Source organism: Oenanthe melanoleuca, chromosome 1 (genome assembly GCF_029582105.1).
Source record: "Oenanthe melanoleuca isolate GR-GAL-2019-014 chromosome 1, OMel1.0, whole genome shotgun sequence".
NCBI lineage: Eukaryota > Metazoa > Chordata > Aves > Passeriformes > Muscicapidae > Oenanthe > Oenanthe melanoleuca.
In genome coordinates, this window is record NC_079333.1 from 108434391 (window position 1) to 108457001 (window position 22611).

A 22611-nucleotide genomic window follows, 5' to 3' on the forward strand; every position below is an offset into this window, starting at 1 on the left:
CACCAAACCTCTGCTCTGCTTCTCAGCTAAGAAAGAGCCAGGTGATGGCTGCTGCCATCCTGAAGGGTGGAGGTGCTCCAAGGAACCCTGCAAACAGCACTGGGAATGCAGGAGGAATAAAACAGGGGTGGCAGATGTGCTGGGTGGCCATCTGTAGATGTAGAATTATATCTGTAGAATGAAAGGTATTGCCATGATTCTCATGGCTGATTCAAACCAAGGAACACTGACTTGAGACTGGGATCTGCATGCAGAGCTCAGAAAACCACCTTATAGTGTTGCTCTCCAGCATGGGGCACTCAACAGGGAATTCAGATTTCCCAGCACAATTACACTCACATGCTCCTCACATGCCAAAGCACACAAGTTGCTGCTTCACCATTCCTTAATGGAAGAAATACAGCCCCACCACCCATCCTTGCCATGATTTTTTCTTTCCCCTCCCCTGTTGTGGAAGCTGATGCTGAGGTGTACATGACTACTGGCTCTGAGACAGAACTGGAGCACAGCTCTGCTCTTCCACTAATTTCCTGCCCCACAGTAATAGAAAAGACCCTATTGTCACATAGGACAATTTACTGTTTAGTACAAGGGAGTAAAAAATGGCAGTGAACAGATCCTATAAAAGAGGGGGGAATGAATCCAGAAGGTCAAGGTGTCCTTGTGAGCAGCCTGTTCATTACCTAAAGGCAGTTACTGTACTGGGAGCCTAAAGCCCAGAATTCTAACAAGTCAATACCAAAGCTCTGTGGGATTTCTTGTCCCTGCCTTTAGCCTCTGTATTTATTGAGTGAGGACTGGTGGTTGTAGGGTAATGTAATTTTCCAAGCCTTTCCAAAGCAACAAAGATAATGAGCAAGGTCGGGCTCCAAAGCCACTAGACAATACTTCAAATCCTGCTTCTGCATTTTTTTTCCCTTTCCCCCATGTCATAAAAAAAACAGATTTCCAAAACTTCTAAGTCCTAGGCACTGACTCAGCAACACCCTCTTTTGAACTCGATGCTATTTCAGATAAAGGGTGGAGGGGTTGTTCTCCCCTAAGAGTGCAGTTTTATGCTCTGACAAGCATCTGACAAGCATCTGACTAAAGTGTAGATCATCATCATTTCAGGTGTGTAGCAAGAAGTATCCACCTTTTTATAGCCTGTGTATTGATTAATCACACCCACACACCTTTTTTTTTTTTCTTTTTTTTTAATGTGGGTAAAAGCAAGCATGTTTTTCCAATAAAGCCCCTGTGGAAGGAGAAGGCAGGTCCATATTCTGAGCTCTTTATCTACATCAGGAGGTTATGGAGCAGGGAGTGAAAATGCCTCATTATCCTGACAGATGGTGCACTTACCAAACCCACACAGAACGCTGAGGACACAAGGAAGGTTGTACGTGCTGGAAGTGTGGTGCATTTCCGAGGTACCACACTGGCCCTCCAGCCTTGCTGCTTTCAGAGCTGGAACAAATCCCTTTTGTCATTCCCTGCCTCCTTCTCCAGAAGGGACTGTCTCCCCTTTTAATCCTCCCATCCTGCAACATCTCAAAGGAAGCTCAGAAAGTTTCCTCTGTGACTTCGACTTTTTTTTTTTCAATGCAAAAACATGTTAAGGCAAAACAAAACAAAAAGCAAACTTTATTAACATGAGCTGTCTAGAAGAAAAGGAAAGTTCCTATCCATCTTATCTTGGTTTTCACCTCACTAAGTTTTCACCAGGTGCCTTTAAACAACAGCTATTTAAAATCAATTTTATCAGGAGGGGTGGCCATTGATTTAGCTAAGTGCTGCAATTGCAATTAGAAAGTTATTAAACCCTGTGCCAGATAGACTAATTGACATGAAAATCTAACTGAGGCCAGGGGATAAAGGTTTCTCTCCTGCTTCAGCTCTAAGTTTATTGCACACATAAAGCTATCTTAAAAGAACATTCAGAACATGAGAAAGTTAATAAATGACAAAATGAACTGATACCATTAGCCAAAATTAACTGAATAATTGAGTGGAGAACTTTAATTTTTGACATTGAAACTTTCAGGGTCTTAGGATCACAGTGCTTCTTAGATTAAAAGCAGAAAAAATGTATTTTGATGCAACATATGGACACCCACATGGCTCCTCAGCACAGCTGCTTGGAACTGTTAAATCCAACACCAGTTTTAATTGGAGTAACTGGAAGTGGTGGGAGGCTGCTGTCCTGTTCCTGAATCAGCAGGAAAGGGAATGAACTTGGCTGTTTTTTGGGTGAAGGCTGATGGGAAAGAACAGTGAGAAAACTGCTGCCTTCAGATGTGGTGGCTGCTCCTGTTCCACCTCCTCTGTCCAGCCCCAGCCCTGATGGTCACCACAGTTCCCAGCAGACCTCACAAATGCTTTGTCTTTATTTGGCTATTCCTGCTCCCCAGAACTGCACCAGGACATTCCCTAACCTCAACATTCCAGCCCAGCCCCTTCCCACACCAGCCAACTCCTGCTCTGCCCTCCAGTTCTCACATCCCAGCCCATATTCCTCCCTCCCAGAATTATCAAATTCTGCCTAATCCTCTTCCTGGCAAGACCTACTGAACTCCTTTGTCACTCCATTCTGGGACCCTCTGCTTCCAATGAAGGAGACACATTTTTTTCCTAAGCAATTGTGATGTTCTGGGAGCACAGGAAGGGCACAACCCTGCCTTTGGCTTCAGCTCCTGGCTAAAGCATCACTGAATGCAGAAGCAATTAAGGAAAACTATGATTTCCTTAAGCCTTTCAAAAGCAGTGTTGGTTTAATTGCTTTTGTGTTTACTATTTTGCTCAGTGATGTTGAGTTTTCATGGCAAGCAAAATAATTAACTGCTTCACTGAATTCACACAAATGTAAGACTTGTCCTTCTAAACATTTATAACTTGGCCTCTATAAAAGATAGAAAAGTCACATCCCAGATGACAAATCTTACATTTCTGTTCAAAATGACAAAGGCTCAAAGCAGTCAGACAAAAGGCCACCAGAAATTGTTTTTAATTTCTTGATGTGCTAACATTTTGCTCAAGCCTCATTTTTGGAAACTACCAGAATGACTTTGCTGAACCCTTCCAAAATAATTCTGCTTGAGGCAAGCAATCAAAATGACAAATTTCAGCCTGAGCAATTGGATTTTGGCAAGGTTGTGTACAACTGAAAAGGGAGCTCTTAACCAGCAGAGTTCAGCAGCTGTTAATCGGACTTGCCACCAGTTCAGATTGCAATCAGCAAAATAACTGCATATAATACCAATGAAGGAATGTAAACTAAATGAAATAAAAGTTATGGATAGCTGGAAAATCTTTAAAAGAGATCAAAAGCAGAGGGTGAATGTTATTCTGCTGCTCTTTTGAGAGTTGCCAATGATTTCTTGAAGATTTAAGCACGGCAAAAAAATTGCAAAACAGTTGAATCACTTAAAATGAATACATGAAAGACAAAAATTAATCTGAGTAGTGCTTTACACATTCTGTGCTGAGGAATTTCTCACACACTTATCTCTGCTACTCATTTAAAAATTCTCTAGAAAACATTTTCCCTGGTGTGAATTTAAACCCTGATGGGCAGTTTTTAAGGTCTGTCTGGATTTACAGACATGTCAGGTTGTCAGTAAAGCTGGTCAGAAAGAGCATCTGAGCTGACACACAGCTGGCCAACCTCAGATGATCTCTGCAGCCTCTGTGTTCTGATCTAGAGAGATCCACTCTTCCTCTCCCTGTTTCTGAGGATTACAAGGACATGAGTTTGCAAGCATCTGGAAGAAGGACTGAACCTTTCATGCATCTGCTCTGCTTCAGAAAACACAAGCTGGGTTGGGGCAAGGAAGGGCTTAAATTGGGACTCACATCCCTCACTGCCTCCACACAGGATACAGCACATCCCAGTCCCTGTTCCACTAAAACCCACCTAGGTGTCTACTGCTGAAATTTTAGATGTGAATGTAAACAGAACCAATTATTTATTTTTTTTCTCCTCTTTTGCTCAGGAAACCAAACCAACCTTCCTTCTTCCTTTCCTTTTCCCTTTCCTTTCCTTTCCTTTCCTTTCCTTTCCTTTCCTTTCCTTTCCTTTCCTTTCCTTTCCTTTCCTTTCCTTTCCTTTCCTTTCCTTTCCTTTCCTTTCCTTTCCTTTCCTTTCCTTTCCATTCCATTCCATTCCATTCCATTTCCTTCTTTGTCTCTTACATGTTTCCCTCCTTCCAGGTAACTCCTCACCTGGCCCTTGCTTAAATCTAATCTGGGAAATTGTTTGTGAGACTGCAGAGGAACAAGAAACTTCAGGTGAGGGTCACTATGACCCCAAATTAGAGCATTGGTCAGGAATCTTCTTTTTGGCAAATTAATTTTCTTTACTAATGACCCAGACTGCAACTCTGCCTGGGAAAAGAGGAGGGGAAAAATGAGCCAGTTAGAGGGAGAAGAAGCACTTGACCTGGCTGTGCTGAAGAGACACAAAATTCCCTGAGGGGGAGAAGGAATGAGAGGTGAGACAGAAGAAATGAGGGAGAAAAGGAGGCAGACAGAGGAAACCCTACTTGTGGAAAAGATGAAAGGAAAATGTCAGGTTTTATGAAGAAAGTAAGGAATAACTGACTTGACCCATCCTAGCAGGCTGGCCTGCCTGGCAGGAAGCACCAGGAATTTGGAATCACCCCAGAGCATCCCCAGAGCACCACGGGCTCCATCCCACATTCAACTGTTGCCTGTAACAAGGGGTCAGAGTGGCAGGAAAATATCTACTTACACAAGCCAGTGACTGGTTAAAAGCTTCAATATTGTGAGTGAATGTCTCTTGAGCCTTGCAAAAACCAGCAGAAACCACTTGCAGGAGAGCTCTGGCAATGTGCACCAAGAATCTGAGTGTTTTCTAGTGCTCACCTCAGTCTGTGCAGCCTCTCCTGACTAGCAAAATGCAAAACCTTCTTTTTTTTTTAACCAAATCGATCAGATTTTCTCCTGAAACAACTCACTGGTGGGGGCAGAACACTCTGGGGTTTTTTGAACTGCCTGGATTGAAATTCCACATTGCTTTTGTTTTGTTTTCTGGCATGCTTGGCCAAGCTTATCAAGTGTTTTGTCACATTCAGACAGCATCACTTACAACAACAAAAGGTATCCCTGACACTGGCAAAGGAGGCTGGCAGCTCTGGGCTGCATCACTCCCTATCTCAGCAATTACACTGAAATAAAAAAAAAAAAGTAAACTCAGCCTTTTGCCAGGCCAGAACCCCCACAAATACACAGCAGAACAGAGGCAGCTGCTCTCTAACTCAGCTGAGGTTAATTGTTGGTTTCTACTCTGCAAGTTCAGTCAAGAAATTCAGCCCCAAATATGCTCCATAGTACTACAGAATCCTGCAGAAAACTACTTACAGGCACAGAAAATTACTGTCATGTCCAAACTGTTGTGGGAGACTCAAAACAAGGGTCAAATTGATGGCAGTCAAAAAACCTTTTCATGCCAAGTTTCAAGTCAATTTGGATATGTTTATAGTTAAGAGAGGAAAACAGTCAATTCTTAGTGGTCTCTCATAGTACCCACTCTAAAATAATGGCAGTTTGGATGTGCTTATATTTAATTCATTTAAACTTGACATTTAGAACCAAACTGAGTTGGAATTAAAAGCTCACACGAACAGTTGTATGGGGAGAAACTACAAAACACAGATATCCCTTGATGCAGCTTTCTTCACTGGCTTTTTTGTGTCCATCATCTTCTACTGCAAGAAGAAAAAGAACTAATAAAAGGAAAGAAGTAAGTATTCTAATTCCAGCTCAGTCTGGACTTCAGCCAGTCCACCGTGTAATAGCAAAAATGCTAATGTTAACTGCAGTAATCTTCTTAAGATGATGAACAGAGACCAAAAATCTACACTAACTCTGCTGCATCTGAGAACAGCTTCTAGACTGTGTTGTTCCCAAGGTTTGCCCATGGCATGGAGAGGAATGGGGGGATTTGCCAAAAATTACATTTTCTTTTTGATGTTCTTCCATAATGGAATGGTTCTGAGCTGAGGAACCTCCAGAGGATTCCACCTCATGACTTAAGTCTTTTGCTTTTTATTTCTGTGGTCCCTGCTGTGAACACCATAAATACTTAAACAAGAATTGTGACACACTTCTCTGGCACAGCTCTGTAAAAGCTTCAAAGAGGTCCAGCAGTGAGGGCAGACAATGTCCACCACCCCTCCCACACCTGGTCCTGCTGGGCAAATGGCACAGGAATACACACCACTGTTTATGGATCATTTATCTCCAAACTTCTTCCCCTGGGGTCTAGAGAAGCTATTTCTTTCTCTTTAATTTGACAGAGGAAGGAATTTAGGCCAAAGAAGTTTGTCTGAGATGAGACCAAGTGATGCTGATGGAGAGAATGATTGATTGGCAAAACCAATGTCTTGCCCTCTGCTGACAGCATCCATCAGCCTTTGACAGCAAAGGTCCAAACCTCCACATCTTCCATTTGTCTTCTTCCCTTCTTGGCTAAAATAAGCCAGGAATGTTTTTTCCCCCAGTTTCTCCACATCTTTGCCTGCCGGAGGCAGAGCTCTCACCAGAGAACATGGAGTTTTATTGTGAACAGATTCATTGGAAAGGTCACAAAAAAATTTCTGCCAGTGACAAATACAGGAGTCTGCTTGGTGAATACAATCATCAGGTGAGATTAAAACACACATTTTCTGCTAGTAATTATTCTGCTGACTGCTAGACCCAGAGGTGGCTGCTTCAGGACACCAAACAGCCTTAGATCCAGCTCAGCTGTGTCTCAATGTCCTTCCCTTGATGGATTCTGTCCCCTGGGAGGTGAAAAGAAGGAGGTTGTCTGATCCTCACCTCTGCTCTATGAACCTGGAAAAGCCAGGATGGGGGTTTATGTGCTCCCATCATTCCTCAGGATGGGACCCAAATGCAACTGGAGGTCTGGAATACACACAGGTGTATCCACATCTTCCCTCAAAGGTACCACACCTGATAACCAACATTCAGCCTGAAATCAAAGGCCATAATAAACAATTATTCAGGCCTAATTAATCTCATCTCTGCCACCCTTTGGTTCTACCACGCAACAAAGGATGTTGATCAGAATTTTCTCCACAGCTAATTCCTGTAGCCTAGAATTTTCTCCATGGGCAATCCCTGTTCCCTGTCAGACACCTGGGTCAGAATTTCTCTGCAATGTCTGTGGGCACTATAAACTAAATTTTAGGTGTCCATTAGTATGAGATTTTTAACTCAGATTAGGAGTTGCAGTGATAGCAACTGCTGGATTAGCACAGGCACATAATGAATTCCAAAACCCTGCAGTAATGTGATGTGCTCCTGGCTATTAGCCTGGTTTTAATTAGTTTGTGCTAATGAATATATTTGTACATGTCCATCTTTTATTGGCAGCTTTTAGAGGAGTAGTAAATTGGTCACTGTGGAGTGCCAGTGTTTCACTAAAACCTAAGGAATAATTAATGCTTTCTCCACCTAGAGTCAACCAGCAGTCTCAGGGGGTTTTAGGTATAAATTAGAATGAAAGATGAGATACTCAAAATACAGTTAGAGAACTCATTCATCAATGGTGATTAAATAATGTCACTGTGAGACCCTGGAGAAATGCTGAGAGCTGATTTCCTGCTCTGGAATACCCACACCATCTCCTAGGAACTGCCAGAGCACCCTGCCCTATTTTTTTTTTTTCCACTGTGACTTTCAAAATGCCTTTTCCATATCCGGTGCTATCCAACTTTCTTCTGTTCTTGGAAATTCCTCCTTGGAAAATATGTATTTTTCTCAGTCTTTCCTATTCATAACGAATGTGGGCTGGGGGAAAAATGAACCAATACCAAGAGTGCTTCTCTAAAGCAAATGCTTACATCAAATCCAGTATCCTAGCTAACAAAAGCCTCAAGTCAGAAAATATTTGGATGTTTCCACATCCATATTTCCACAAGAAAAGGACTGTGAGAGCTGGCAAAAGATGATCAGGATAAGTCAAATCTGAATAAGAATGGAGGGGTTTGAGATGAATTTAAGGAAAGACATTAAATGTCCAGGTACAAACCAGACATTCTGAAATACCCTGCTGAGCATCCCCTTAAATCCAGAGATAGACAAAATAACTCTTCTATTTATTATATTATTTTTATTATTTTGTAATATTAGTGTTACCCACAAATTCCTCAGTCTTGAGAGAGCTAAGTGAATTAGAAGCCTAAATCAAATAAAGGTCTGTGAACACCAGGCTCTCCAGAGGAGGTCATTCTGATAAACACAAAAAAAAGTCACCACAAAAAACATTTTTTCTGTTGATAACAACCAGATCTTTAGGTCTCTCACATGGATGTGCACTCAAAGAGCCAGACATGAAGAATTTCACCCAAACTTATAGAGAGAGGCACAGGCACCCAAAACACACACGGGGGTGACTGTGAGACACCCCTCTCTTCCCTTGGACAAGCAACCAAAGCATTTTATATGAGGTCCTGAAATATTCTGAGCACAGGGACTGAAGGTGAAGCGTTGTGCTGGTTCCTGATGCAGCATCTAATTCCTTCCTGCTTTTGGTTCTGCCCCCAGTTCAGCAAAGGACCACATTTTCATCATGTCTGTAACACTCCTGCTGTTCTGAATTCTGGTGCCTGCTTACACAAGGGAGCCTGATAACACCAAATTACAAGCTAATTTTGGAGCATCGAGCTAAGTGCCTGAAGACAGCTGTGTGCTACAAATTAAAATCTTAAAAACCTTCAGAAAAAAAAATATGATTAATCATTTACCGATTGCTAACGGAGGAGCTCTTATGTAGGAAAGTATTTTCATCTCATTTACAAACCCAAGTCAGAAGAAAACAAAAGCCTGTGGTGTGAAGTAAAACAGAACTGTGTACAGTCATGTGTGTACAGTCAAGAAGAAAAGTGATGTTTCCACAACAGTAAATCCTGGTAACCACTGTTGGGCATTGATTGTGTTCCTCTTTCATTTTTCACTTCCACTAAATTAAAAAAAACATGCTGCTCAGCTATATGCACCTCTTGTAGCCTTTTAATCATCTCTTGTTAGTGTTGGGGAATGTGAAGAGATGAATCTCCAAGTTGTGCCAGCCAGCCCAGCTCCATGGATTCCCAATGTAAATATTCCAGCTCCCACATCCCATTGACTCCAACTGACACACCCCAAACCCCTCTCAATGATGCAGGGGCAGATTCATTTCAGAGGAAACTTTATGGGTGTTACCAGGATTATTGAGGGGCTGGCTTGAGCTGTGTCCTCCCTCTGGATCAGCACAGCACCAGAGCAGAACCACAGGCTCCTGCTCCCAAAAAACCCTTTTTCCAGGCAGTGCACATTTGTGGAAGCCAGCCAGTTACGTGCCAGTCACGGAAAAAGGCTCCTTCTCCCTGGTGCACAGTCAGGCAGCTCACTGATAATTACAGACTGATTTCCAGAAGAAATATGGCACTTGTCAAAGGCATCATTTCAATTCTGTCTTTTCTCGTTAACACTTGATGGGAACTCCAGCATATTTATGACTCATCCAAAAGGCAAAACCCACCAGCATCACCACAGCTTTATTTTCTTTTGCTTAATCTAATTTTTTCTTCATTTCTAATCACTGACTTTTTTTTTCCCCTAATGACCTTGGCTGATTTTCCAGACAGATTCTCAGGAAGGAGCTGGGCTATCCCCACCTTTCAGGTGTTCAAATGCCCTCTTGAATGAGGCACCTCATGATGATTTCCTTGGGCTTCTGATCTCAGTGCTGCAGGAATGCTGCAGTTCTACTGACTTCTACCTCCTGCAAAGGAGCAGACTGTGAGGGACCATATAGAAATATATATAACTCCCATACATGTGTTCATCTCTCACATTTTTAGAAATGCAGCCGGATTTTTGGATGCACTGGGTTTGAGAACATCTCATCCACGCAGGCACACAAGGTTCCCAAGCTGTGTGCAGGCACTGTGTGCAAAACAAAGATCCCATAAATTAATCAAGTTGTTCTCCTGGCAGGCTGGAAAGAAAGAGGTGGACCAGGGCAAGAATTGTTATTGTTATCTCTATTTTTAAATACTTGGAAGACTCTCAGTAACTATGGTGGTGAGGACCATATAAGTACCTAGACAGATTCATTGGTAGCACAAGGATTAAGTGGGAAGATTCTCCATGTCAAAGGTACCTGTTAATAGAAGCTTTATATTTTGTAATAAGTTCCCATTTTTAAGTCCTTAAAAAGCAGGTTTAAAAAAATGAAATTTTTATTCTATGCTTGTGCTGTTCTGCTCTATATTTTCTTTTCCTTGTGGGACTTCTGCATTAAATAAAAGAAAAAAAAGAAACCCAAAACATGCCAGAAAAAGCTGCTTAATTAACATTATATAGCAACATACTGACAGATATCCTTCATGTGGATAGTGCTGTATTCTTTGTGTGGGAAGATGGACTTATTTGGGAGTCATGAGAGTGGTTATAAATGATACACAAAATGAAAACTTGTGAGGAATTCCAGAGCCGGGGCACAAGCCAGACTACAAGAGCACTGCTGTTAATTGATGAAATTAATGCAATCTTTTTTTTTTTAAAGCTATTTCTGCTTAAACTTTAAAAAAAATGAAAGCTCCTCATTACCAGATGAGGTGCAGCTGTAACACACAGTGTCAAAGCCAACTTGACAGATAACAGAAAAATAAGAACAGTATCTACTCTTTGAGAAGTATTACTTCAGTTTAGATCACACACATTGATCAAACTCCCCCAGAGGCTCCCCTCCACCAAACCAGATGGTCACTGCACATGGACAGGCACATGTGGGTGTAGGTGAAGTTTCAGTGCAAAAGATGTCTCAAATACACATAAAAATCATCACTTTGTAAGTTTTCTTGCTGGATAAAGACCAAAAATTGCTGATCAGAGACTTTTTGTGAACAATCCTTCACTGCCTTCATCACCCCAAATAAATAAACATGGTATCCCCCTGGAAAGGACTCATGCTCAGCCCTGGCCTCCAGAAATGAAAATTCACCTAGGAGAGGAAATAAAGTTGATGTACAATTCCCTTCTCTTCCTCTCAGCATCCTCTCCAGGGAAGATCTGTGAGCAATCCCAGAGCCTTGCTATTAAAGCTCAACCTGCCTTTGACTGAGCCCTGCAGGGATGGGCACATTCCTTGATAAACACACCAGGATGGGCAAAGGAAGAGAACCAGGCAGGGCAGGATCTGAGACATCTTTGCTTTGGTTCTGGGCAAACTTTATGTGCAGCTGTCCCCAGGGAAATGCCTAAACTGTAACTCAGCAGTTTCCTGCAGTGTTTTTTAGCATGCCTTGAGATGGGATTCATCTACAACTGTTCACTTGGGAATTTTCACCTCTCATCTGATCCACCCTCAGCTACAGATCAGAGTGTTGAGTTCTCCCAGGGTTTTTACACCTCTCTCTGAGCCTGAGTGATCTGTACATGACCGAACACAACTTATGTAACCACGCTGAGGGTTCAGACACTTCTGGGTTTAGGCTCTGTGAAGGTGTTATGGTATTTGGTGGTTGCAGACACGTCTGGGAATGTTGCTGAGGCACAGATTTTTTATTTTAAGAGATGTGGGATGAGGTACAACAAATCATTCTCATTTCACTTCCCAAATCCCCACTAGTGATGGCTAGACTGGATGAAATAGGGCAGAATTTGGCTTTGGATGTAGGCTGAAAGTAGAATAAGAGAGACTGCATTACTGGGAGATCATATCTGAAGCACCACTTAAAAGGGATGAGAGAATTTTAGAACAGCATGGTGAAAAGAGACAACAAGCTAATTTCCCTGCAGCTCTCAACCCATCACCCAGGAGAACTCAATATTAATTACCTCCATCCAATACTCCCCACCCTAACCCCTGATTAGTGCTGTGGGGGTGAAATATCAGAGAGCAGCAGTTTAAAAGGGTTGGGTGGGTTTTTTTACATTGATTCAGCACTTGCTTGCAATACTGAAAATTCATCTCTTACCACACAAGCAATGTTGGGTAGGAAAGAAAATGCATGAGCATTGCAATGCAGCAGTTCAGGCTCTGTCCTTTCCTTGGACTAAAAATGTGACCTCCAGGCCCGGGAAGATGCAGCAAACCATGTTCCATGAGGTCCCTTGAATATTTATACAAGTTACCCTCATGTGCTCCCCTCCCTCCTCAGAATCGTTTTTTCCACCAGTAAGTTTATTTGTAGGGCTGTTCCCAAAAACAGCACATTTTTTACGCAGTCATTGGAGAATATTAGTGGAAAATTAATTTTGAGTTCTTAAAGAGATATTTATATTAGCCCATACTACAATAATGATCCTGGCCTCTAGCCAGGAATTGAAGCTCTATTAAGCTAAGCACTCTACATAAATAACTATGAAGATTATTATTCACTCTGTCGGATCTGGCAAGATTTTTTTTCTTTATTCCTGAATGCAGTGAGCAGAATTTCCCAAATTTCTTGAGTAGAGGGAGTGGGTGAATAGACTGTTGATAACACTGCAAGATGGCTATCCCTACACCAGGAAAACTTACTAGAGAGAGATCTCTATTCTCCCACACAGAGTTGCTTTGCAATTATTTACCCTTACCCTTAATGTTTTCTAGAAGCATTCAGACTGAAGTGACTCCATTTTAGATGTAAAATATAAGAATTTACTTTATTAACTCTGCTGTATCTTCATCTTTTACATAGAGGCATCCCATGGACAGGATGAAACACAATATTTATTCATGCATAATTTTCTGAATGCCTCAAAGCAGAGCTCATACACTGACAAGTGTTTGGGAATGAGATGAAACTCAAAATACAACTGACCATCTTGTTGTGATTGGATTAATCCACCATGACATCTCAGTTCATGCAAAACCTACTCATTTTCCTTTCACTCAAAGTCAGGAAGGCATAGAATTCATCCCATGAAAACACTTATTTTGTTATCATAAATATTCATGTGACTGAATGATAAATCTCATCTTCCAAGAAAAATTATTAATACCAATTAATAATCACATGCTTTATGTACTTTGAGAAGAAAGGGCGAGATCTATTAATAGGAAAAAGAGCGATTCTAAATTTGAAGATAGAAATAATTGGTTCTGATGCAATTGTTTCCCTGGCAGTTGTGCTGGGCTATTAAAAAGTAGATTGCATGAGAGCAGCTTGCAAATTACACCACAAGAAAAAAAAACAATACAGGGCAATGTGAAGCAGAACAAGAAGTGACAAGTGTTAACCTACAAAGGAACTTTGTGACATTGCCAAGGTCACAGAGAAGAATCACTTATTCACTAAGAATAGTCGGGGGGAACATTCTGTTTTCATATTTGCATCTGCACATATGATTGTCCCAACTAATCAAACCAGGTGAGCATAAAGGAAATTACAGCTTCTTATCCCACACTGAGCTGTGTGGGATAGTAGTGCTGCCTTCCCTTTGGATTTTCTACCACAGAGAACAGAGTTATGTAACAGGTTTACAAGCTACCTTTGCAGTTTCACAGACAAGCATCTCTTGGCTTTCAGGTAGACTTAGGACTCCCAAGGTCCCAGTGAGGTTATGGGTTCAGTAATGGGCCAGATATTTAACTTGTTCATCATGGATGAAGGGGCAGAAGCCTCCTCAGCAAGCCTGACAATGACACAGAGCCTGGAGGAGCAGCTGATCCCCCGAGGGCTGTGCTGGCTTTCAGGGGGATCTCAACAGGTTGGAGAGATGGGCAGAGAAGAATTGTCTGAAATTCAGACAAATACAGGGTCCTTCACCTGGGAATAAATAACTGCAGGCACAGCACAGGCTGGGGGTGACCTGCTGGAGAAGGATGTGGGAGTCCTGAGGGGCACTGAGCTGTCCCTGAGCCAGCAGAGTGTCCAGGGGTGTCCTGGGGGCACTGGGATGAGCATCCCCACAGCCAGGGGTGACCCTGCCCCTGTGCCAGCCCTGGAGGCTCCTCTGGGTGCTGAGCCCAGCTCTGGCTGCTCAGCACAGCAGGGACAGGAGCTCCTGGGGCTGAGCAAGGGCCTGGAGCATCTCCGTGCCCAGGAAAGGCTGAGGGAGCTGGGGCTGCTCAGCTGGAGAGGAGCCAGAGAGAGGGGCTCAGCCCTGGCTGTCCCTGTCTGTCTGTCTGTCTGTCTGTCCCTGTGTGCAGGGAGGGCAGAGCAGTCCCAGGCTCTGCTCCAGGCCCCAGCAATGGCCCCAGAGCCAGGGGCAGGGGCTGAGCCCAGCAATTCCCCCTGCACAGGAGGCACAACTTCTGCCCTGGGCAGGGAGCAGAGAGGGGCTGGAGTCTCCTCCCTGGGGATATTCCAGAATATTCACCTGGACACAGCCCTGTGCTGTGGGAGCAGGGAGATGGCACCAAGATGTCCCTCTGTGCTCCCTGCCACCCTCACCCATGCTGTGTGCAGCAGAGCAGTCCCTGCTGCTGAAAGGAGCTTTGCTGAGAGCTGCCACTGCTGCTCTGGGGGTAGGAACTGAACACAGTTTAGGAGAGACTGCTCCTGTCCAAGGAAGGTCAAACAAGAACATGCATTTGTGTCTACCCAAACCATCCCTGCTATAAAAGGAATCCTCAGAGACTGAATTTCCCTGGGTGCTGCTTGGTGACAGCAAGGCCATACATGTCTTCAAAGAGGGACACTGCTGATTGCCATGGTCATTATTTCCTTTTCTTCAGTTTCAGCCTAACCTAGAGGCGAGCTCAAAATTCATTTTCTACTGCAATGCATGAACAAAGCTCGACCCCACAGTGTCTCACTGTGTGAATCAAACCCTGAGAAAAGCCAAGCATCTTTATTTGTTGTCTAAGCCAGTTTTCAGCAGCTTTTCCTGATCTGTAAACAAGAGCAAAGACAGCAACCAAACCAGTTTGCCTTTGCAGACATTGTCAGAGAATGACTTTTCTTTTTTTTTCTTTTCTTTTTTTATTAGATGAAAGACTTTTTTGTTTCTCCACCCTCCCTCCTTTTCAACAAGAGGGAAACAAGAGGGAAAGTTTCCTTTTGACAGGGAAACAAACACTTGAAGAAGAGGCTAATAACATTTAAGACATGGACATATTGCAGACTTCTGGCCAGAAAAACATGGAACAGAGGATTTATATTGTGCATGCAGGTTTACAGCACACCCCAATTTTCAGAGCAATAAATCATTGCTTGAGTTCTAACCACACAGAGCTAATAAAGACAAAGAGTTACACATTTCTGCTTCTTTGATTTAGCATTCAATCTCAGGTTCAAAGTTCTGATTCTGCTTTATTTTTATGCAAGCATGTGGGCTGGGGAGATCAGAGGACTCTATTCCATCTCCCCTGCTGCTCCTGTGTTTTATGTAGGTGACAGTTTTTCTGCTGTAATTTCATTACAAAAAATAATTGCTATCTATTTGCCTAAGATTAACTGTGCCACTGTATATGTATGCTATACATAAAATTATGCTACAACTAGAACCATATATATTTTTGAATTAATGATGCAGCCCTTGCTCACTCAAAATCCCCACTAAGAAAAAAAAAAAAAATTGCTTTTAAAAAGGCTGCAGGATCAGTAAATCTAAGCTAAATTTGACAACAGGACGATTTTATTCCGGGAAAAAAATTTATTTGGGAAAGAAATTCAAGGCAAATGAGCTGAGCTCATAATGTGCTCAAACAGAAAAGAGAAAAACATGCTTCCCATGCTGCCCAAATGGCTGACATAATTTTGCTTGCTTTCCTTTCCTGTTAAGTTGAAAATGCAAATTGCTTTGCTGTCAGGGTACATTTGTTCCCACTAATTCAAGACACGGTAACAAGCCAAAATATTTATTTGGGTTTTTTTTTTTTCCACTCCAATTTGTGTTTTATCATAGTGGGAGCATCATCTATGGATTTCATTTACTGAAGCATTATGCAAACAGCCCTTATGGGAAAGTCACCTCCCTGTAATAGGAAAACTACCCATAAAGAAGGCTCTTAATGCTTTAGGATGTGTTGCCTCAAAGGGCCCAAAAATTCTACTCTGACCAACACTTAAAAGGTCAAAACACATATCCAAAATATCTGCTCAAATGACCATTGGAAAAGCCTTGGCTTTTCAGAGGAGGGATTTGGATCTTTCCTGCTTTTCAGGGGATGGGATGGACACAGAACATGTTCTTTTAATTAGAACTGGATGAGCAAACAGAAGCAGAGAGCACATTTTATAGTTCAATCCTCTTTCTGATGCTGCTTCTTTTTCAGCTGGGTATATTAAAAAAATGTAAAATATTTTTTAATATTCTCCTTTGAAAAATGTTTTCTAATGGTAACTGGCTTTTAATCAATAATCACTTGTGTGTAAAGCATTCCTGCACCTATAAGAAATAAAATGAGGTTTCAGCTGTTAAAACCCCGAACAATTACTGTTTTCCTGAAAATTCAGTTTTGCTATCTTCTGGGGGGAAAAAAATCAACATTTTTAAATTAGAATTGTTTGTTCCACTTAAAGGGCTGAAATTGGTCTCTGCCAGCCCCTTTGTTAAGGTCTGAAAAAGCCCCATGGGGCTCCTTGGAGGAATGGAGATGAGTCCAGACTCACTCCAGTGATGAAATTTGGAGCCTCTTTGCCATCTGCTCCTCCCATGAGAGCTGCTCCATCCACAGCTTCTCTCTAGCAACACTCAAAGGAGCTCTAAACAAGTGGATTTTAACTTTGGTATCTTAGTTCTGGGCCTAAAATTAGGTAGGATTAATCAGATTACAGAAATTCTATGAGGAAATCCTTTGAAACTTTATTTCTCTTCACCCTCCTCAATCATGGAGCAGCTCATAATACCTCACCTTGTTTTTGGTGTCATTTTCACATATATCTAATCTTTTTTAGCCCCATTTCTGCTTTCTGTGAAGTCCTTTGTTTTACACAGTCCACACTCAGAAAAGAGACTCTACTTTAGCAAAGGGTTTAAACATACAAATAAAAAGAAACCCACTGAAGCCCTTCTAGTTTCTCAAACACAATCAAAAGATAAATTATGGCACCAAAGCCTTCACTACAGGATCTGTCATTACAGTAAAAAGTATTTTGGCTCATTTTATTCAGTGTTCTCCATCCAGAAATAAGGCCAACCCTTACCATTCTCACCAGACGTCTTGTCTTTGCCATTTGTAGCCCCGGTTCCTTGTCTCTGTTAGGAGGGACAAAAAACACAAAAAAGAGGTTAGAACACACTTGAACATGCATTTTCCCCTTGAAATTCCTGGTAATTACACCTGGTTTCTCCTCAGTACATTGGATAATCCATTCACCCTCATGCAACTCTGCTGTGAGACACTGCCAGTGAACCAGGAATGCTTAATTCCATTTCAAGGTTGGATTCTGTGATCCTGGACTTCTGTTCTGCAAGTGGTTAGTTTTGGGTTTTTTTCTTTTTTTGTTTTTACTTAGAGTCAGGATTGACTGCTCGAGAGATGGATTTCTTGTTTGGACTCGGCTGTTTATTAAATCTTATTTATAGTACAGAGAGTTTTTTCAGCACTTTCAGTTATCAAGCCAAAAGTGAGAGAACACAGAGCTGAATTTAGCCAGTTACAAGGCCTTTTAAAGCCTAACTATCCAATTAAAATCTAACATCTATACTATTTATACTTTTGACCCAATAACTAAACACTTGTGACCTGCACTGCAATACTTTCTATCTAACCAAAAACTATTACCTGAAATCACGAAGAAGGAACAAGAAGGAAGAAAGAGACAACGCCCAAGAACCTCCATCTTGTCCCATACTTATTACTATATTCTAAAACCCCAAATTCAAAACCTTTCACCATGTGAAAGCACACACTTCTATTTTAACTATACACCAGTGATTCTAACTTTATTTCTCAATTTTGGAAGCCTTCTCCAAGGCCCCAAGTCAAAAGCAGTGTTCTTTTGGAGGTCAGAGTCAGAAAGCACAGAAAGTTCAAAATTTCCAGGCTTCAGGGTTCCAACACTTTTCCCATATAAGAGACTCTGGTTTAGGTCCAGCTGCATCCCTCTTTGTGCCCCTGGATGCAATTATCACAATGAGTGATGTGTGTGTGTGCAATCAGGTTCCCAGCAGTACAGGGGCAGGAGCTACACTCAGAATTTCATTTCTTCAGCTCCCTGCTGTGCCTCCCTCTCCATGACTCAGAAGGACTACAGGGAGGTTTTCCAGGGACAAAATCATAAGGGTCAAAGCCCAGCCTGAAGTTAATTTGGACAATGCCATAAAAAAAGACACAATAACAATGTTCCTAGAAATACATTAGCAATGAAAGGAGAGCTAAGGAGAATCTCCAGACCTCATTTTGGCTAGAAGATTCATTTTCTGCTTTGGCAACAAGAGAAGATGGAATTTCCCGCTTTAATTCACTTTGTCCAAAATATAGCCTCCTGAATTTCCATGAAAAAGAACTGATTTAGATCACTCTACCAAGTGGCAGGTGGCAAACACCAGGGCATATTCACAGTGGCAGAGTACCAGAGTGGTTACAACAGTAGGGAAATTTCCAGCTTAGGAATGGTCACCTCATGAAAACTATCCTGCATCCCCCAGATAAAGCATCTCAAGGTGGATGAAGGTATTTAAGGGGTATGGGAAAACTAATATTTTTTTATGTAAAATTATTCATACTTGTGTGTGTTACTGAAATAGAACTGAAGAAATCATGCTGTAGGCTTGTACACATAAAAATCTAGAATATTAAACCCAGAGAATATATCCAGCTGCTCTCAGCCATCAGAGGTAGCACATCCTCAAGCACCAGGGAAGTGAGCAGCTACAGGAGCACTGCAGACCTAATGGTTTTTACCAACATCTGGACAGTCATGTGGATTCTCCCATGAAAATTCATACAGCCATATTTATCTGAAAGCATTTTCTCTAAAATTTTTAGTTTAAAACCTCTCTGCTTTGGTTTCTGTATTTTGCCTTCCCAAGCAGTGGTATTTCCAAGATATTTTTTATATACAGACCTAATCATGAGGTAAGTACAAAACCTTCATGTGTGCTCTTAGCTCTGACATGGAAAATGGAAATAGATTTTTTTTCTCCCTGGAGCCTCAGAGCCAAGACAAAAACTTGGCCAATAACAGAGAATGGGATTCTGAAGGGATAAACACCTTTGACAAAAGCATAAGTTACCAACAGCCAGAAATCAATACATCCACCCAACAGCCAGTTTTGCTTTGTGCCTTTATTTAAAGCCTGGTTAATAATTCCATGTTTCAACTCTAAATAGCACTTTAAAGAAGATTCTAGTGTTCATTTACAGAATACTTTATTTTTCCTATCAATAAAAAGGTACCTATATTCCTTTTTTTCCTCTGTATATTTTTAAATGCTTTTCCAAGTTATCTTATTTCCTGAGCATTTCAGGCTGTGCTGCTTAAGCTTTATGAAAGCTTCTCTTTCCTCCCTAGGCTATACCTGTCAGGTTCAGTCTGCTTATGATGGAGTGCTGGAATATGGATTCACACATTTATTTCGTGTCTCGAGATTTCCCCTCGGGGAGAGCAGAATGTTGTCAAAGAAAAAAGAATAAAAACTTGGGTTCGGTAAATTAAGGTTTTTCTATTCATGAGGTCACAGTATTTTTCTTTAAGTCTGAAATCAGTTGCAATATTCTGCAGCCATTTGTTTGATTGGTGACCACTGGACTTGTAGAGAAAGAAACCTGAAAGTCTGCCAAACCAGCTGCTGAGAGTTTTTCCTTTAGTTATAGATGTATTTTGATCTATAAGCCCTGTGCTGTCTTCCAAGTGACTGCAATGGATTTGAAAGTGAGAATCAGCTTCTCATTAACAAGGCACTGAAACTCAGGAAAAAGCCAGATATAATGGGATCATCCTCCTGCAAAGCCTTTAGTCTTTTATTTCAATACATTCAGTGGACCTACTTTTCAAAACATTTTCAAGGTGTTGGTATTATTAGCAGCTGGAACTTCTTTCTTCTTTCATCACCTTTCATGATGGTACTGCAGGTTGCAGAACAAAGCTGAGCTTTTTTATGTGGTTCAGAGTAAAAGGGGACTAAACATGAGGAGGAGTTACTGGGGGCATTTTCAAGAAGCAATGGATGAAATGCTGGTATAGCATGTATAGATAAAACAGATGAAATTAAAATCACTGAAATACAAGAAAACCAATATTAATTTCTGGATCTGACAGGCTGAACAGCCCCAGCTCCCTCAGCCTTTCCTCCCAAGAGAAGATTCCCATCCCCTATAACTTGCAGCCAGCTCCCTTCATTCAAAGATCACTTCTGGAATTCCACAGCATCTTTAAGGCAAGCACCAGGATAGAAACATTGAATAAACTTTTCCACCAGCCATCAAAGAAACATCAGAGCTAAAATGAACATGAGTGCAGACCCATAACGATTATACAGTAAAACATGATAAACAGTTTTGTTGCTATGTTGTGTAGGAGGAAACAGAGTTTATGACTGCTTTGGGCTATATTAATTTTTAACTCAGTGGTTTTACAAAACACCAAAGACACATAATTTAAAATGTCTCTAAAAATCAAAGTGACTCCCAATTTGTCAGTAAAGGAAGTTAAAAAGACTTCTGCCATATGCTCAAAATCCCAGTAAGAAAAGAACAGGTCTGCTTTCCTGTTAAACTCTCACAGCTATGTGCAGAGGCCAGTTAATGTGGTATGAAAATCTGTACTAAATTAGTCCCCAAGGCGAGCAAACTAAGGTCAAAAGTAAACTTGTAGCCAGGAGGACATTTCAAGAAGAATGTTAAATTACTGCAGCAGCTTTTCTACTCATTCTTCTAGCCCCTGCTGCACCCCCGAGCCTAATTTTTGCCTTTAATCTTACATTCTGTTCTTGTCTTCAAACAGCCTGACCTTTTCAGCAATGCTTTTAATTAGCACCTCAGTGTTAGGGATTGCAGCCAGGTGTTGATTAGAGAATTTTTGGGGGCAGAAGGGCTGTTTGTTTTATGGTGAGCCACAGAAAGTCCAAGATCAGGGACATGAAACTGCCAGAACGTTCTGACAAATGGGCTCCTCCAGATAATAACATCATGCTGATGCTTTGCCTCAGTGCAGGGTCAACAAGGTGCAGAGGGCTGTATTCCAGAAAAGCAGTGGCTGCAGGTTTTCAACAGGATGTGTTTCTACATAAAAGAATGGAAAAAAGACCCAAGAGTGGAATTAAATAACAGAAACAGGTGGAAAGTTTCAGTAAAGTGGACAGAAGAAAAAGTCAGCATAGACTGACAGGGGTGACACGTATGAAATGTTATTTAGGATGTTCCATATTGGCAATGAGAACAGCAGGGAAAATTGTGCATATCCTAAACTTTTCCTAAACTGTGTTTTGATACCCTAAGGAGTGATAAAAGGAAGTACATGTTGGTTCTAAGCAACACAAAAAAGCTGTGGCTTTGCCAGCACTGTGCCAAGCAAGCCTTTCCTCTGGAACACCACCCATCTTCCATACAAAGATTTCTCTTTGAGAAACATAAATTGAATCCAACTAAACTTCACAAGGACCTTAATTTTTATAGTATTCTGCTTTAATTAAAAAAAAAAAAAAAAAAAAAAAAAAAAAAACACCAAAAAAAACCAAAAAACCTAATCTGTTTCAGCCTTGATGTCAAAAAAGCACTGAAAAAAATACATTTTGAAGATTTATGAAGTTTATGATCTTTCTACAAATAAAAATGTCACTGAAAATATCACTTGGGGACTTGTGGAGTTTTCCAAGAAAGGAAAGCTTCCCAATCACAGCAGAATGATCAGGAGATACATCAGAATCTAAATGAAGATCTAGAATTTAAGTAGGGGCAAGAAGCAAACAGCTATGATCTGAGTGGCTACACTCTCACTGCAGAATGTGGGATTTCAGTAGGATTTTTAGGCAAAGTTCTCCTTTACTGGAGATTTCTGTGTCACCATCTCTTTCTAACGTCATGTACTGACCTCAAACTATGGCACTCAGCATTTCACACCCTGAGGTGTGAAAAACATTACTCTTAGCCACAACACAGTAATAACTGGGTTTAGAAATAGATAAAATAAATCAAAATGCTCAAAATAAAAATTAAGAGCAGGAAAAATTATGTTGCTGTGACAAAAAAAAAAGATTTTGGTTGCTAAAGCTTCAAGGGATTACTGGGCTCTAAGTAACGGGACTGGAATTTTAGCACCACAGTATTTTTTGGAATTACATATCATAAAGCATGAAAATGAACAGCTGGGAGAGATAAAGTGCACTGCTGGAGAGCCAGGCACAACTTCTATCATTTCACTCATTTCCTTCTAATTATTTCTTCTCCAAACTGGTCTGCAGCACAGACAGATGGCAAATCCCAAACCAACTCTGTGACGTACAGGTTCACTCACATCAGTCACCTAAAGAACATCTGCAGACAGAGCTGAAGGATCCCTGACAGGAGCTTGAATAAAGCAATAAAAATTGCACAAGACACCACACAAATAAACCTTCCTCACTTGTCTACTTGTGCCTCCTTTACAAGTTCCTCCGCTCTTCCACACATTTTATAGATGTGGTAGTGAATATTTATGAGATGAAAGTATCCTTCAAAGGCCACTTTTAAGGGAATTGCACCAGGTAGAAAACACCTAGCCAAGATTTTGTCAGAATGATGGATAAATCTGATAATGTGTC

General features: G+C 41.3%; 1 protein-coding gene across 1 annotated transcript in view; it reads right to left on the minus strand.

Moving 5' to 3' along the window:
- The window catches only part of PCP4 (Purkinje cell protein 4), a 47958-nt gene that overhangs the window by 12444 nt on the left and 12903 nt on the right, over positions 1-22611 (minus strand). The window contains exon 2 of the mRNA XM_056486104.1: positions 17073-17124. Within this exon, the coding sequence (XP_056342079.1) occupies positions 17073-17124 (52 nt within the window). The remainder of the gene's footprint in view (positions 1-17072; positions 17125-22611) is intronic.